Source organism: Ranitomeya variabilis, chromosome 5, assembly GCF_051348905.1.
Source record: "Ranitomeya variabilis isolate aRanVar5 chromosome 5, aRanVar5.hap1, whole genome shotgun sequence".
Taxonomy (NCBI): domain Eukaryota; kingdom Metazoa; phylum Chordata; class Amphibia; order Anura; family Dendrobatidae; genus Ranitomeya; species Ranitomeya variabilis.
Window position 1 is genome coordinate 270,716,648 of NC_135236.1, and position 18,719 is coordinate 270,735,366.

The window sequence follows — 18,719 nt, forward strand, 5'->3', positions numbered from 1 at the left end:
GGCAAAATATGGGCAGTGTTTTCTAGGGCACTTGCATCCGGCATTACTATATTATAGAGGGTTGCTTTAGAATTTAGAGGGCATGGAGAACCACACTGCAGGGGCAGTAATAGGGACACATATGGCAGCAGCGGCTCAGTATTGGGGTATCAGGGGCGGTAATAGGGACACCTATGGCAGCAGCGGCTCAGTAATGGGGTATCAGCAGGATGAGCAGTTTGTGCAGGTTGGGAATAGATGGTGATGGGGCTGGAATATGAGAACTGAAACGTGTCTTGGTTGTATTCTCTGCAGCCGAGTCGTGGCTGGAAGAAGTTGTCATGTCGGTCTGGGCCAGATGGAAAAGACGGGAAAAATGAACGATTCCTTCAGAAAGAATGTCAGCAATAAGTCACCATCTATAACTGTGCTGTGATCTCTTATATGTTCTGTAGGACTGGTATCTACCACAGACCATATGGCAGTAATATCCATGTTGGTCTTTATATAAAGATTATCTTCAGTAACAGCGCGGTCATCTGCTGAGGGTCTCCTCCACTATTAGGGTGCGTCATCGAGTTGTAATCAAGGTTACCTGGTTAGGGGCCCACTCAGAAGCTTTGCTCCCCCTGAACCAAAACCCTAGCTACGCCTCTGGCTTAGACATAAAGCTCTTCAAGTCTAAGCGGTGGATGCCGCAGACTTCCTTTCAGCCGCATGCAGTTTCTCATCATCGTGAGGACTAATGAAGGTCTTGTTGACCGAAACATCTTATTCTTTTCTGGATATTCCACGTTTAATAAAGTACTTCTGTTGAACATATTTTATGAGCGCCAAGTATCTCTTTCAAAACAATTTATAAGATAGGTCATCAATATTAGGTAGGGGTCTGACTTCCAGCATGTCAACAGATTAATAGATTGAAAGGCTCATGCTGTGCCTGGTACTACAGATAGATGCAACTCAGTCACATTCAACAAAACAGGACACAGATATAACAATATGTAACGAGGTTCACCTGGGTAAACAATGATGGGAATGCGGCCAATGTGTTGTGGACTCTTCGATCATTTGAGGAGGGTGTGTTAAAGGAAATCTGTCACCAGGTTGTTTCTATACAGCATCATGTAGGAGCAAAGACCAAGATTCCAGTGATGTATCACTTAATGGACTGCTTGCTACAGTTTTGATAAAATCTGTTTTATCTGCTGCAGATCTAGCAGTTCTCTGAATGCTGAGATCTTTATAACCCTGCCAACACCACTGATTAGAAGCTTTCTGTGTACACTGTATATACACCAAAAGCTGCCAATCAGTGGTGGGGGCAGGGTTATACAGAGTTCATGAATATGGAGGACTACATAGTAGCAGGTTTACTAGTTCTCCATTGATAATCTTCTGCTGATATAACAGAAGTTTTACCAATACTACAGTAACCAGTCTAGTAAGTAATACATCCCTGGAATCAGCGTGTGGCTCCACATTATGCACCTCTCAGATCAGGTGGCAAAAACCTGTGGACAGATTCCCTTAGGCTATGTGCCCACGTTGTAGAATGTTTGCAGAATTTTCCTGAGCAAAACCGACTCCTTTCGCAGGAAATCCGCTCGCATTGTTTTCACGTTTTTCTCGCGTTTTTTCCGGAGCGTCCCAATACAATTATAGAGCGGCAAAATCGCCGAAATTCCGCAAAATTAATGAACATGCTGCGTTTTTTCCGTAATGCGTTTTTCTTTGCGGAAAAAAATGCAGCATGGGCACAACAATGCGGAATTTCATTAAAAATAATGGGATGCGTTTTGTGAGCGTTTTCACCGCGAAAAAAACGCAATGTGTACACATAGCCTTAATAGTCGAAAAGCAGACATTGAAGAAGGTTTTATCTTTTTGTTCAGAAAATGTTTTAAGCAACACATAAGAAACACACAGTGAAAATACAAAAGAGCCATATGTGTAAGTGTCCCGAAAATGGCTATACCTCATGCAGTTTCGGGAGTTTGATGCAACCATGTTTCAAGTTGACCACCACAAATGTATTATCTGTGTCAGTATAACTAAATGAATGGATATGTATTGGAAAATTATTAAAGGGTTCAAAAAAGTCAATCTTTTTCATGACTGCCCTTCCTTTCACTTGGATATTGATTATCTCAGTGTTTCATATGCATAAGACCCAGCTTCAAATAGTTGGCAAATTTTTGATGAGTTTCAAAGGTCATGTCCTATGCCATTTTCTTCACTAGATTCCCTTAGCTTGAAAGTCTACAAAGGTTTAGCAACTAAAAATCAGAAACAACAACTGCAGCTAAGGAATTGAGAGAAATCACAGTGTGGTTGGGAAGAGAGCGATTCAAAAGCAGTAAGTGTGAAAAAGAGACAAAATGTAAATGTAAAAATAGCAGAAAAAAAAGAAATACCATGGTTTCAAGTGTAAAATTACAGAAGAATACAGTGCTTAGAAAAAGTATTTCTTATGTTTTTGCATATTTGCCATACTCGAAAGTTTCAGACGATCACATTACTTTAAATATTAGACATGGAGAACCCAAGCAAAAACAAAAATGCCAGTTTAAATAATTAATATATTGAGAGAAAAATTCTGTTCAGCCCTACTGGGCTCTATGTGAAAAACTAACGGACCTATTAAATTGGACTTAGTTGCAATAACCAGACCAGCCATGATGACTGCCAGATCTGTTGCATCTAAATATCAATTAACTAGAAACTGTCTGACAATGTGAAAAGCCTAGAAGGTCTCCAAAAGTCCCATGTGAGGCAATGTTCTGAAGAGATTCACATACAGATGGTTGGAACTGTTACAAACCAATTGATAAGGCTCAGGGATTCCAGCAAATTACAGTAAAAACCATTAGCCATCAATGGAAAAATTGTAAACTTTACCAGTAGTGGTCAGAATTAACGAGTCATCAAATAGGTCACAAAAGAAACCAGATGAACATCAAAAGAACCGCAGATCTTGCTTGACACAGTAAATTTCACAATAAGAGAGTTATTGGACAAAAATGGAATCCAAGGGAAACTTGTAGCCACTTTTGAAAAAAAAAGTTCTTTATAAAGGTTTGTCTCACATTTGTCAAAAAACATCTAAAGTAGATGACTCACAAAACTTTTGGAATAATATTCTGTAGACCAATGAATCATTGATAGAACTTTTGTGGAAGACATGAGCCTTGTAACATCTGGTGTAAAACTAACATAGTATTTTACCATAAGAATATCACACCAGCAATCAAACATGGTGGCAACAGTCAGAAGGTGGGGGTCCTTTGCTTCTGCAGGATCTGGGTGACTTGTCATAATTCATGAAATCATAAATCCATTCTATGTTAAAAAAAAAATTCTGCCAAGTAGAGTGGGCTGAAATAACTCCTCATCACAAGTTATTGCAAATGTTTGATTGCAGTGATTGCTGCCAAGGGTGGCACAACCAAGCTATAAGGTTTGAAGGGGGTATTTAATTTTTCACCCTGATGATACAAGTATTGAATTAATCGGTATTTTTAATAGGAATGATAATTTAAAAGCTGTATTTTGTGCTTACTTGTACTGTATTGTCTTTATTGTACACTAAGAATCAGCTTATGTGAAACATTCAAGTTTGACAATAAGTAAAAATGGAAGAATTTGCAGAGGAGCAAAGACTTATTTACAACACTGTAACACAAATATCAAATGGAGCTTCAGTGTGTTAGTTCTGTGAATGTGCAACAAATTACACAGCACTGGCAAAGTTGGAAAAAAAACATTGGCATAGAAGCATAAAATAGCAAAGTTTTGGCACGCAGGCTTTCTGCGCTGTTTTATGCTTCTGTTATCAGAAAGTAGGCTTTCAATAGATTAGGATGTAAATATATAGATCACAGCAACAGAAATACTGTGCAAAATCTGGGGACATTGACAGAATTTCAGTTTCAATAGATTTGGGCAGATCAATTTGCGGGGCTCAGATCGATCAACCAGGTCAGTAGTCTCTGGCCGCTGGATGGGATGCTTGCAAATCCTGTCAGGGAATGCTGGGAGTTACAGTTCCCCACAGAGGGGAATTTGCATCAGACTGTTTCTGTCCTGAGAAACCCTTTCGGTAACCTGACTGTTGTGAACTCTATTTTGGGGCTCCCTCTAGTGGTCACAAGCGGTACTGTGTAGTGTTGTCTTTCTGCAGGTTGGCAGCATCAGCTGGTTCGTTATCCTTGGTTGGTTTCCTATTTAGCTCACCTGGATACTCAGTTCCTTGCCTGCTATCAATGTATTCAGTGCTCTTCAGATTCCTTGTGACTACCTTGCTCCCAGTCTCTCCAAGACAAGCTAAGTTTTTGTTTGTTCATTTTTGATTATCAGCATTCATCATGTTTCTTGTCCAGCTTGCTAAAATGTGATTTCCTCGCTTGCTGGTTGCTCTAGGGGACTGAGTTTCTCCCCCCACACCGTTAGTTGGTGCGGGGGTTCTTGAAATCTCAGTGTGGATATTTTGTAAGGGTTTTTTACTGACCGCATAGACCCCTTTTCTATTCTCTGCTATCTAGTATTAGTGGGCTTATTTGCTGAATCTGTTTTCACCCCTGTGCATGTGCCTTCCTCTTACCTCACCGTTATTATTTGTTGGGGGCTTCTATATCTTTGGGGATTATTTCTCTGGAGGCAAGAGAGGTCTTTCTTTCTCTCTAGGGGTAGTTAGTTCCTCAGGCTGGCTCGAGACGTCTAGGATTTTTAGGCACGTTCACTGGCTACTTCTAGTGTGTTTGGATAGATTCAGATTTGCGGTCAGTCCAGTTTGCCACCTCCCTAGAGCTTGTCCTATGTTTGTTACTTAGCTGGAGTAATTTGTGATCCTCAACCACTAAGGATCATAACACCTGACATCTTGCATTAGGGTCCCTATGAGCCAGGGATACATGCTCACACAGCAGCAAGCCTAAGGAAGCAGCAAGAAGCTGAAAGATAAATAATGAGAAAGGGGATCCAGCAGTAATGTCGAGAAGGCAGAGACTAGGGAGGCAGCATACTCATTTATCGCATCCAGCCTATGCATTTATATGACTACAGTAACATTTGAAGTTTGTTAAGTAAGTGATGAAATGCTTCATGTGTACTGTTATGTAGGGGGTGGGAGCTGGGGGTCCAGTCCTGCCTGCACAGACACAATGATTCCATTTTATTAGTTTTGGTGGTGGTGTACTACACTCTCCTCATTTATAAGAGGGCATCAATGACTTGCAGCTTTCGCCTACAGTAAGGCAGATCAAGGCAATCAGCATGCACAGCTGGTGCTGTTCTCTCATAAAATCAATACAGTGGATGTACTCGTCCGATATTTAAATATCTTAACAGGAAAGTAATTAAGACAACATGGAGGTAATCCCTGCAAGACACAAGTCAGGATTTCCCAAGACAATATCCAGGATTTTGTTTGTTTTTTTTTGCTGTTAGAAAATATTGAACCCAAAATATATTTTTTAGTAGTATTTCATCTCTGCTAATTTTACAATGAAACGACCACAAATCCTATCTTAGTGAAAGGTCTTCCTCATGGCTTATCCTTCAGTAGTTATTGACTGACCATGGGAAAGAGCGCAGTGTGACACTGACCAAGCACAAGAAAAGATCTGCATCTTATAACACTGGGGCTGATGCTTGCCGATCAAAGAAACAGTCAAAAAACAGGTATTTTATGCGTGTCAAAATTCATGAAAGCAATATTTGACAGTCGAGGTCATTCTAAAAACTGACTGCAAAACACATTAAATATCTTTCTAGCCACGTCCTACACTGATAGGTTATACTGGGCTCTTGGTGTGCTTCATCAAAGTATCAAGGTTGATCAGTATAAATGTTCCAACCTTACTACGCAACAATGGACTTCAGCTAAACTTACAGGTATTCCTAGAAACAAGACGCCTTCCATGCGCCTTTATCAACCTAACATAGAGTACAATTGTATTAGCTAATTGAGTATACAATTTCCCCTGCATGTGTCAAGCAGAAGGTCCTGCTGAGCCTATCATAGGAATGCTAATGAAAAACACAGCATGACACGCTTCTGCGAACGGGAAGCTAGAAGTGCGGGATATTGGCTTCCCCAATACTGAAAAGGAAATTCAATTTCAATTATTTACAAGCCTATTCCTGAAACAACCCAGAGAATTATTCAGATTTACTCTATGCCTTTCTTTGTATGCAGCAACAGAAAAACTGCATCAATACTGATTTCAGCCAAGAATGATTACTTGTTATTTCACTTGTATCTGTAAAATCATAAATAACAATGTAAAACTAGAGAATTGTACTAGACTATTAAAAGATAAAGGAGCTTGTAAAAAGCCTCCGTATATCCACTTACTACAAGAAGAACACAAGTATGATATGTGCCCTCTGCAAACACACCACTAGCATTGTGATCTCCAGTAATACCAATGCTCCAGCATCAGCAGGGAGGTTGGCTCATTTTCTTTCAACATACACACACAAATGCTTCTCACTAAATTAGAATATCATCAAAAAGTTAATTTATAAGTCCTTACAGAGTGATCTATTTAAAGTGTTCATTTCTGTTGATGATTATGGCTTAAAGCCAATGAAACCCAAAAGTCATTATCCCAGTAAATTAGAATACTTTATAATACCAGCTTGAAAAATGATTTTCAAATCCGAAATGTTGGCCTACTGAAATGTATGTTCAGTAAATACACTCAATAATTGGTTGGGGCTCCTTTGCATCAATTACTGCATCAATGCGGCGTGGTATGAAGGCCATCAGTCTGTGGCAATGCTGAGGTGTTATGGAAGCCCAGGTTGCCTTGATAGCAGCCTTCAGCTCATCTGCATTGTTAGGTCTGGTGTCTCTCATCTTCCTCTTGACAATACCTCATAGATTCTCTATGGGATTGTCAGGTGAGTTTGCTGGCCAATCAAGCACAGTGATACAGTTGTTTTTAAACCAGGTATTGGCCAAGTGTCAAGGTGCCAAGTCCTGCTGGAGAATGAAATTTCTATCTCCAAAAAGCTTGTCGGCAGAGGGAAGCATGAAGTGCTCTAAAATTTCCTGGTAGGCGGCTGCGCTGACTTTGGTCTTGATGAAACACAGTGGACCAACACCAGCAGATGACATGGCTCCCCAAACCATCACTGATTGTGGAAACTTCACACTAGACCTCAAGCCACTTGGATTGTGTGCCTCTCCACTCTTCCTCCAGACTCTGGGACCTTGATTTCCAAATGAAATGCAAAATTTACTTTCATCTGAAAACAACACCTTGGACCACTGAGCAACAGTCCAGTTCTTTTTCTCATTGGCCCCGGTAAGACGCTTCTGGCGTGGTCTATTGGTCATGAGTGGCTTGACACAAGGAATGCGACACTTATAGTCCATGTCCTGGATATGTCTGTGTGTGGTAGCTCTTGAAGCAATGACTCCAGCAGCAGTCCATTCCTTGTCAGTCTCCCCCCAAATTTTTGAATGGCCTTTTCTTAACAATCCTTTCAAGGCTGCGGTTATGCCGGTTGCTTGTGCACTTTTTCCTTCCACTCAACTTTCCATTAATATGCTTGGATACAGCACTCTGTGAACAGACAGCTTCTTTAGCAATGATTAATTGTGGCTTACCCTCCTTGTGGAGTGTGTCAATGACTGCCTTCTGGACATCTGTCAAGTCAGCAGTCTTCCCCATGATTGTGGAGCCTACTGAAACGGACTAAGGGACCTTTGTGACCGCTTAGGAAGCCTTTGCAGGTTTTTTTGTTAATTATTCTAATTTACTTCGATAATGATTTTTGGGTTTTCATTGGCTGTAAGCCATAATCATCAACATTAACAGAAATAAACACTTCAAATAGATCACTCTGTTTGTAATGACTACGGTATATATAATACATGCATTTTACAAAAAAGTGTGAAACAACTGAAAATATGTCTTATAATCTACGTTCTTCAAATTAGCCACCTTTTGCTTTGATGACTGCTTTGCACACTCTTGGCATTCTATTGATGAGCTTCAAGAGGTAGTCACTGGGAATGGTCTTCCAACAATCTTGAAGGAGTTCCCAGAGATGCTTAGCACTTGTTGGCCCTTTTGACTTCACTCTGCGGTCCAGCTCACCCCAAACCATCTTGATTGGGTTCAGGTCTGGTGACTGTGGAGGCCAGGTCATCTGGCGTAGCATCCCATCACTCTCCTTCTTGGTCAAATATCCCTTACACAGCCTGGAGTTGTGTTTGGGGTCATTGTCCTGTTGAAAAATAAATGATAATCCAACTAAACGCAAACTGGATGGAATAGCATGCCGCTGAAAGATGCTGTGGTAGCCATACTGGTTCAGTATGCCTTCAATTTTGAATAAATCCCCAACAGTGTCACCAGCAAAGCACCCCCACACCATCACACCTCCTCCTCCATGCTTCACGGTGGAAACCAGGCATGTAGAGTCCATCTGTTCACCTTTTCTGCGTCGCACAAAGACACGGTGGTTGGGACCAAAGATCTTTAATTTGGACTCATCAGACCAAAGCACAGATTTCCACTGGTCTAATGTCCATTCCTTGTGTTCTTTAGGCCAAACAAGTCTCTTCTGCTTGTTGCCTGTCCTTAGCAGTGCTTTCCTAGCAGCTATTTTACCATGAAGGCCTGCTGCACAAAGCCTCCTCTTAACAATTGTTGTAGAGATGTGTGCGCTGCTAGAACTCTGTGTGGCATTGACCTGGTCTCTAATCTGAGCTGCTGTTAACCTGTGATTTCTGAGGCTGGTGACTCGGATAAACTTATCCCCAAAAGCAGAGGTGACTCTTGTTCTTCCTTTCCTTGGGCGGTCCTCATGTGAGCCAGTTTCTTTCCAGCGCTTGATGGTTTTTGCAACTGCACTTGGGGACACTTTAAAAGTTTTCCCAATTTTTTGGACTGACTGACCTTCATTTCTTAAAGTAATGATGGGCACTCGTTTTTCTTTACTTAGCTGCTTTTTTCTTGCCATAATACAAATTCTAACCATCTATTCAGTAGGACTATCAGCTGTGTATCCACCAGACTTCTGCTCAACACAACTGATGGTCCCAACACCATTTATAAGGCAAGAAATCCCACTTATTAAACCTGACAGGACACACCTGTGAATTGAAAACCATTCCCGGTGACTACCTCTTGAAGCTCATCAAGAGAATGCCAAGAGTGTGCAAAGCAGTCATCAAAGCAAAAGGTGGCTACTTTGAAGAACCTAGAATATAAGACATATTTTCAGTTGTTTCACACTTTTTTCTTAAGCATATAATTCCACATGTGTTAATTCATAGTTTTGATGCCTTCAGTGTGAATTTACAATTTTCATAGTCATGAAAATACAGAAAAATCTTTAAAAGAGAAGGTGTATCCAAACTTTTGGTCTGTACTGTATATACATATATATATATATATATATATATATATATATACACACACATACATATATATATATATATATATATATATATATATATATATATATATATATATATATATATACACACACATGTATATATATATATATATATATATATATATATATATATATATATATATATATATATATATATATATATATATATATATATATATATAGTCATGGCCAAATGGCCAAAAGTGGTGGCGTCCTTGAAATTGTTCCAGAAAATTCCAGAAGCATTTCTCCCGGAAAAATATTGCAATTGCACATGTTTTGTTATACACTATAAGGTGGCTGTCGGACACCTAGTGGTTGAAAGATAAACTTGGAGTAACGCTTTAGTACATATAGGACTAAAAGGGGTTAATCGGCCATGACACATGGATTATGAGTGGCTCAAGAGTTGGGAGAGTTGCTCACCATATCTCCACCCCTAGGTGTGGTTCACTTTGTAAATTGAGAGCTGTTTGTCTCCCACATGGCTAAGTGTGTGTGAAGGTTGCAGATATCTGGATTGAGTGCCTTTGCTAAAGGACTAAGAAGCTGGACTCTATCCCCTGTGGGATAACCAGAACTATTGTATGGACTTGCTGCTTTATGTTTTACTTTTTGCCGGACAAAGGCTGCATTTAAGTTTCCTGTGATGTGGTTTATGAGGACTGAAATAAACCAGCCGGACTTTAAATAGAAATGGTTCCTGTGATACCTCAGATCGTTCCCAAGTGAATAGCATTGTTACAACACTTTTATTTCCTTTGTGTGCATTGGAACAACACAAAAAAAACAAGAGAATAAAAAGGCAAATTGGACATAATTTCACACTAAACCCCAAAACTGAGTCTAACAAAATTGTTGGCACCTTTCCAAAATTGTGGGTAAACAACCTTGTTTCAAGCATGTGATGCTCATTCAAACTCACCAGTGGCGAGTAAAGGTACCTTCACATTAAGCGACGCTGCAGCGATACAGACAACGATGCCGATCGCTGCAGCGTCGCTGTTTGATCGCTGGAGAGCTGTCACACAGACCGCTCTCCAGCGACCAACGATGCCGAGGCCCCCGGGTAACCAGGGTAAACATCGGGTTGCTAAGCGCAGGGCCGCGCTTAGTAACCCGATGTTTACCCTGGATACCAGTGTAAAATGTAAAAAAAACAAACAGTACATACTTACATTCGCGTCCCCCGGCGTCCGCTTCCTGCACTGACTGAGCGCCGGCCCTAACAGCAGAGCGGTGACGTCACCGCTGTCCTGTACTTTCACTTTCACTTTACGGAGCTCAGTCAGTGTGGGAAGCGGACGCCGGGGGATGCGAAGGTGAGTATGTACTGTTTGTTTTTTTTACATTTTACACTGGTAACCAGGGTAAACATCGGGTTACTAAGCGCGGCCCTGCGCTTAGTAACCCGATGTTTACCCTGGTTACCAGTGTAAAACATCGCTGGTATCGTTGCTTTTGGTGTCAAACACGACGATACACGCCGGTCTGACGACCAAATAAAGTTCTGAACTTTGTTCAACGACCAGCGATATCACAGCAGGATCCTGATCGCTGCTGCGTGTCAAACTAAACAATATCGCTATCCAGGACGCTGCAACGTCACGGATCGCTAGCGATATCGTTTAGTGTGAAGGTACCTTAACAGGTGAGGGCAATATCAAAATCACACCTGCAACCAGATAAAAAGGGGAAAGGTGACTCAATCTTTGCATTCTGTCTGTGTGTGCCATATTAAGCATGGAGAACAAAAAGAGGAGACTTGTCTGAGCACTTGAGAACCAAAATTGTTGAACAGTATCAATAGTCTCAAGGTTATAAGTCCATCTCTATGGACTAATAAACCACCGGTTTTTGCCACATTGCTTGGCGTGCTGCCTCCACCCACCTTACCCTGGTGCTGCTCCTGCTTTTTTATATAAATATGTCACCTCATCTGTTAAAAGCAATGAATTATCTGGGTTGCTTTTTCCAGCATCCCTATTCTCTGGCTAATATAGTGGGATTTCTACGACAGAGCTAATTTGCATACTAGTCTCCCAAAGGAGCATTGTCTGCAAGACTCCATACTCAGTTGGTCTCTTTAAAGAGAACCAGTACATCCCCACGTTGCCTCAACGGTATTGCACTGAGTCAGGCTCTGCTGTACACTGATGAGGGGCCAACATCCTAAAACAGGCTGCTTGTAGATGAGTTTCCAGCAGAGCAGCTTAAAGGGTCGGGCATTGACTTATAAAGCAGCTAAATATTTTAGGAGGTTCTTGCAAGATACTTTTGGACTACAAGAGAGGTAATTTGCCTACTCACATCCCCGACGCATGTATATGACTTATAAGAGTACATGGATAGAGGCTGTCTAAAACATATTTGGAGGCAATAGAAGAAAGGGAGGCAATAGTTTTTTCCTGATGAAGGAGTTTGTCCAACTCTGAAATGCATAGATTAATAAAATTGCTCTTTGTTGAACATCACCTCCATTGAATATCTCCTTGATCATCAGCACTGCAGAATTATCTGTATATCACATGCATTTACTGCTGGTTTTATTCCAGCATTGTAACGCCGTCGCTCGGCGTGTCCCTGGGCGTGCTCCCTGCATCCTGGTGTAGCTCCTGGAGGCACACCTAGTGTGCGTGCTACCCTTTTCTTAAAGGGCTAGCACACGCACCTGCAAGATGGCCCCCAGCCAATAGCTGGGAGGCATCTTGTTAAAAAGGCAAACTCTTCTAAAGGGAGGGGCCCCTTGTTACGAATTTCATTAGTAGAGAGTTGCTAGGTCACCTGGTCCTGGTGTGGCGAGTGGCTGAAACTGAAGTCCCTGGCTAGTCCTAAACCTGTAGTCCCTAGGCCTAGTGCGACCATGACCTGATCCACATCCCCTGGTCCGTGTGTAGCCAATGCCTGAAACCCGAGCCCCTAATCCCCATGCGGCCAGTGCCTGAACCTCGTCCCCCAGTCCACATGCGGCTAGTACCTGAATCAGTATCTGAGACCCGTGTGTCTGAACGTTTGCCTGTCTGAGTGTTCCGTGTATCCAGACTGTCCTATCAGTCTCTGAATCGGCCCTGTCTGAGATTCCTTGTCAGTAACTGTTCTATCAGTGGATCCTGAACCTGGTAGTCTGAACAAAGCCCGAGTCCGTGTCTGTAACCTTTCTACAGAGGATCCAGAACCTAGTGTCTGTGTATCTGACACTGTGTTCAGCAGCTGCAGTAAAGGGTACTGCCTAGGAAAGGTACCTAGCAGATACCTGCAGCTCAAACCTGACTCCACCATCAGAAGCTCCAGTGAACACCAGGTAGCCGCTTAGTTACGCCCATCCTAAGTAAAGCTGGGTTCACATTACGTCCAGGCAGTCCGTTAGACGGACTGCGTTACACCGCGGCACAACGCGGTGTAACGCAGTCCGTTAAGACTGCCATTGAGCTCTATTTCGGGCACTTCGCTAGCGCATGCCCAAAATGGGCGTGCGCTAGAGATGTGCCGTTATTGAGTGACGGACCCTGGGTCGCGGGCTGCAGTGTTTCCAGGTCCGTCACTGCTAGCGCAGGTAGAGCATCTGCTAGCTCTATCTGTGCTAGCGTTATGACATGTCGGCACTTGCATTAACGCAGCCCGTTTAACGCATGTGTTGAACGGGCTGCTTTAACGCAATGTGAACCTAGCCTCAGTCCGAGTCTGTGGCACAGTGGATCCATGAACCATGTGCGCCACCTGCGGGTATAACAAGCCTGTGGAGCATCAGCAGCTGGTAGCTATATCTGCTTAGGTACCATGCCTGAAGAAGAGACCTAAGGAGTCTTGAAAGCTTGCTTTGTAACATAATTTATTTTATTGTTGTTAGCCATTAAAATGTATCATAATTACTAGATTTTCTTTTTTTCCCACTAAGAGCAATCTTTTGTCAACTACATAACTATAGAAAAAAAACAGGGAACGCACATGCCAATATTATGGTGGCTTTTCCTTAAGTATGGGTGCTGTGTGTCTCTGCTCCAGCTGGTTCAGTGTCACAAGGCACAACGCCTGACAGATTAGGGACCCACTTAGGCTACTTCCACACATCCGTCGGTACGGGGCCGTTGCAAACCGTCGGCCCGACGGACGTTGTGCTAAATTTAGCACAGCGTGGGCAGTGGATGCAGTTTTACAACGCATCCGCTGCCCATTGTGATGAGCGGGGAGGAGGGGGTGGAGTTTCGGCCACGCATTCACGGTCGAAAATGGCGGACACGTTGCACAAAAAACGTTACATTGAACTTTTTTGTGCGTCGTGTCCGCCAAAACACGACGGATCCGTCGCAAGACGGATGCGATGTGTGCCCATCAGTCGCGATCCGACGCTAATACAAGTCTATGGGCAAAAAACGCATCCTGCTAGCACATTTGCAGGATCCGTTTTTTGCCCATAACGACGGATGAAAAAAGACGGAAGTGTGAAAGTAGCCTTAGAGGATTGCCAGGACCTCGCAGTGTACTTATACACTCTGATCAAAATGTTAACTAAGAACCTCACGTTTAGTTTGATATTATTAATCAATAAATAATATCTGGATGTGCAGTCTATATCTTTTTTTACAGTTATGTCTTATGTCACCTACGCTCTGATATTTTTCAGACAAACACAAGGGCAGCTAAGGCCGGTTTCACATTAGCGCTGCGGGCGGCTGCGGACTTCCTCCGTGAAGCCCCGCCCTCGGCCGCACCTCCGCCGCTAGCTCCGCCTACTTCTGCATGCGGCCGGCGTACCTATCTTTAACATTAGGTACGCAGGTCGTGGGGCTGTATGCGGATGCTTCCGCATGCGTCGTTTTGACGATACGGCCACCAGAGTAGGACGCAGCTTGAAGCAATTTTTTTTTTCTCCGCATGGTCAAAACGACGAAGGCGGAAGCATCCGCACACAGCCGCACAACTTGCGTACCTAATGTTTAAGATAGGTACACCGGCCGCATGCAGTCGTAGGCGGAGCTAGCGGCCGAGGGCGGGGCTTCACGGACGAAGTCCGCAGCCCTCCGCAGCTCCTCCAAACGCTAGTGTGAAACTAGCCTAATAAATGTAATTGTCATTCATAGGATTGTCCAGAAAAAGTATCTGGCACTTTGTTCTAGCAGAGTTCAGATCTGTGAGACACTGCAGGGTGAACACAGCAACACATTGCCGTCTATAGCACGTGCTATGGAAACCCAAGCAATATGCAAAATTCACATGCACAGGGTGGGATCTCCATCTTATGTGTTCTTCCTAAAAGTTTCGGAATTTCAATAAAAACTAAATAGCAATGCAGGGAATAGACAAGAAGGATGCACTTCATGAAGAGAAAAACTAAATGATGAAAATGATGGTGATGGAGGGAAATAAACAAACATCCATTTACTGATCTAGTTTGGTACATTTTTAAAGCTTGCTAATCTCTGCTTCTTAATAACCTTCAATATTTGTGTTAGATATTTCATTACTCCTTACACCCCTTTAACATTGGGTAGGCTGCAAATGTAAGAATGAATAACTCAAAAGCTTTAGTATGTTTCACGTCTGTATCTTATAATAACTAGTGATGAGTGAGTGTGCTCTTTACTCGAGTTTTCCGAGCAAGCTCGGGTATTTTCCGAGTATTTGGGCATGCTCGCAGATTATGTTTGTGTCCCTGCAGCTGCATTATTTGCTGCTGCTAGACAGCCTGAATACATGTGGGAATTCCCTAACAAACAGGCAATCCCTGCATGTGCTCAGGCTGTCTAGCAGCTGCAAATCATGCAGCTGCGGGGACACAAACATAATCTACGAGCACGCCCAAATACTCGGAGACCACCCGAGCATGCACATTCGCTCATCACTAATAATAACCCAATATAATTTGGGATAAATGATCATTTATACCTCAATGCTTCAAAAGAAATCATGTTATTAAGACTGCTGGGAAGTTTTATTCCCGTTACAAGATGGAACAGCAAGTCAGATGCCTCACTGTCATTCTCACTCATTCTCCATGTCTATGAGGGGGCTGCAAAAATCAGAGCACTGTGCTCGTCAACCCCATAGGGAATGAATGGACCGCAGGTCAAGCATGAGCACTGCCGCTCCATGGCGAGGGTCTCAGCAGTCGGACTCCCACCGATTAATAAGTTATCACTGGACAACCCCTTTAAATGTTTTTTGCATGAAAAGGGTTTTCCAGGCCAGGGCTAATTTTCATAAGGCACTGTAACATGCCCAATATTTAACAAGATAGATAGATAGATAGATAGATAGATAGATAGATAGATAGATAGATAGATAGATAGATAGATAGATAGATAGACACTGCTCTGCTTTCTGAGTGGACTGAATACTTGCACTCACGTTCTAACTAGATTTTTTTCTCACTTCTCTCAATGCTGACTAGTTTCTTCAATAAATATTGAGAGAATCAGGAAAAGATGCTCGGCAGCACTTGACTGCAGTTATGAAAATGGCATGAGAGTGGCGAAGCGAAGACTGCTCCATCCAGCAAGCAGAGCAGACCCAGAACATGTTCTGCACTGTTAGGACTCGGCATGCTGCCGCGCCGGATGAAAATTAGCCTGGAAAACCCCCTTAATGGCGTATTCCTCACCTGTGCTGTAAATGTGTGACCTGGCAGCTGTAACCTGTGCATTGTGGCTGGTATAGCACCAGGTGGACGCTGCCCCATCACTGATAGATTTCAGCGCTGTGTTAATTACTTTGCAATATTTATTAGTTCACATAAAATCACCAGCCTGACTTATTTGTGCTGCGGAGTCCTCAATCCTGAGGAGCAACAACGCCTCCTGTATTCTGCTCTATCCTTATGTACAGTACAGGAAGAAAGCAGATAGTCAGTAGTAGGAGGTAGGGGGCGCTACAGCTCATGGGTACATGTCTCATAGCACTCGGGTCACACTACTAAATATTGCTGAGCAAGTAACATGGACATACAGTCAGGGACAATGAGCAGCATGAACCTGCTGTCAGACTCACCTGAAATGGAGAGTGGCTGAGCTGCAACACCAGACACATTGCTCAGATTGTCATTTTGCAATTAGCACATATTTTGCTGTGTCTGGTAGTATATGAACAGGCCGGGGCACTCCAACAAGGGCTGCTGCTGCCCCTTTGTTTTTGCGATCCTTAGATCCCATTGGTCGACTCGGCAGAGATCACAATGTAGACATGTGGTAGGGATATATTATTAAAGGAAGCCTGTCACCCCAGAATGCATTGTAAAGGAGCTATACAGTGATATAGCCCATACTAGGACTGTACCTCGTAAGAGAATCGGGAAGTTTATGCTTATGTCACTCGGAATAAACCGTGACAGTGTCAGCTTAGTGTGATCTGATGCTCTCGCATGCCAGGATCGCCTCACCGGTGTGGAGCAGATGGAGAACACAATTTCTCCATCTTCTCCATTCTCTGTGTCCGCAGTAGTCAGCCTGCACTCGGATGACAGCCGAGTACAGTCCGATGTTTCACACGCACCCATAGACTTGTATGGGTGTGCATGGTCCAACCATCGGATGCACCCGTGCGTGCTGCCATTGTTTTCTCATTAGAAAATAAATTGCAGATCAGCACTGCCCCATAGTAAAACATCAGAGAGCACGCGGCTGTGTTATACTGTCGTGTGAGCGAGCTCTTACACGTATAAGCACCTGAGAACAGAACTTTTAATTTGTGTACAAATGAGGGGCTTTGGTGCACCCTGAGTGCAGCCATGAATCAGAACCAGGGGAAGACCCCAACATGCAAAATGGGGAACACTTGGCCAAGCCAACGGTGCCCTAAAGTCTCCTCAATTGCATTCAAATTAAAAGATATTTTCTCAGGTACTATACCAGTGCTAGTATATCAATAGTGGCAAAGCCCCCAAGATCACTGTATAGATAGTTTAAAATGAATTTTGCGGGTGACAGACTCTCTTAAATATGTAAAATTATGGTAACATTGCACCGGCCTGGAGTCACCGCTAGGGGAGGCATATTGAACAGTTCTACAATTGCCACCGAACTCAATAATGAATCATTTACCTGCTCTTTCCCCTTCCCCTTCGCAGAGTGTGGCTGTCGGTATCTCTGTCTTCTCTTGCACGATGCAATGATGGGGAGCGGCTGTGTGTGCTGCGGGAGCTGGCAGTGCTTGCGAGGCTACTGTCCCCCACAGCTGCCCCTCCGGGGGTGTCAGGACCCCGGATGAGCAGCTGAGGGGGCAGACCACGGAGCGACGGCACTGGAGAGTAATGAGCCCCATCTGAATTGAGGTTGTTGTCACTGGCGGAGCGCTGTAGGAAACGCGGCGATGAGAGACCCACACAGCTCACAACACGTCTGCGTTTTGTATAACTTGGAGTCTCCCGAAAAGGCACTGGTGAAAGAGAAACGGGAGAGAAAGTTCTCATCAGCCAAAAGTACATTAGCAGTTTTTACCATCAGTGTTTCGTCCGAAGCCTGCAAACATTTTCCTACCCATTACAATGTTAACCAGTTCAAAACCGGGTCATTTATTCCCGTTCCTGACAAGGCACATTTTCGGGAAATGTTTGAGACTTCTTTCCTGATACATGAGGCTTGTATATTATCCTCAGTTACAGGGAAAATGTAGCCTCCTGGCTGCATAACAGAGGAGTCTGGGTGTCCTATGGCCCAGCAGCTCCTGCTCCGTCCCTATATACAGCGATCACATGATGGAGGAGGAAGCGCCTTCCGCGCTGCTTATTATTGTGCACACACCACCTGTTTACCACTGTGTATACAGAGACAGGGAAGGCGCTGAGGGTAATAAACCGTCTCTGCCTTCTCTATGGGAATTTCGTCTTTGGCTGAAAGCCACCATACTGCTCTTACAAATGTGTAGCTGCAATCTTATGTAGTAATATTCGAGAGTAGAGTAACATTTTACTGTAGAGTAGGAGCAGGACCGCCAGGGTGTTTAAATGAAAGTCAATGGGTGGTCCTGAAGCAGTTAATCACAGACAGCACAAAGACTGTATAGTGATGCCACCAGTGGGCTGTCAATCATTTTTCATGGACCCATAGACTTGCATTAGCAAGTTTGATTTGTGACTTGAAACAATAATGGACACTTTTCTTTTCCAGGCCACTCGATCAGGAAAAACACAGCCATGGGAACAGCCTATAATGTGTTTGTGTACTATCTGTGAAAAATATTGGATGGACGTCTGAATCAGACGTAAGACATAAAGTGCAAGAGAAAAAGAGAAGGACAACATCAAAGAGGGAAGACTGAAAATGAGACAAGGGGTGTAGAACATGTGCAGGTCCAGGTCACAGTGTATTACGTGAAACAGTGAATGTTTT

At 43.2% G+C, this 18,719-nt stretch overlaps 1 protein-coding gene across 9 annotated transcripts in view; it reads right to left on the reverse strand.

Moving 5' to 3' along the window:
• Positions 1-18,719, reverse strand: part of SHANK3 (SH3 and multiple ankyrin repeat domains 3) — a 521,647-nt gene that overhangs the window by 152,613 nt on the left and 350,315 nt on the right. For all 9 annotated transcript variants that reach the window (XM_077264301.1, XM_077264298.1, XM_077264303.1 and 6 more), the window contains one exon: positions 17,433-17,766. In XM_077264301.1, coding sequence (XP_077120416.1) covers positions 17,433-17,766 — 334 coding nt within the window. The remainder of the gene's footprint in view (positions 1-17,432; positions 17,767-18,719) is intronic.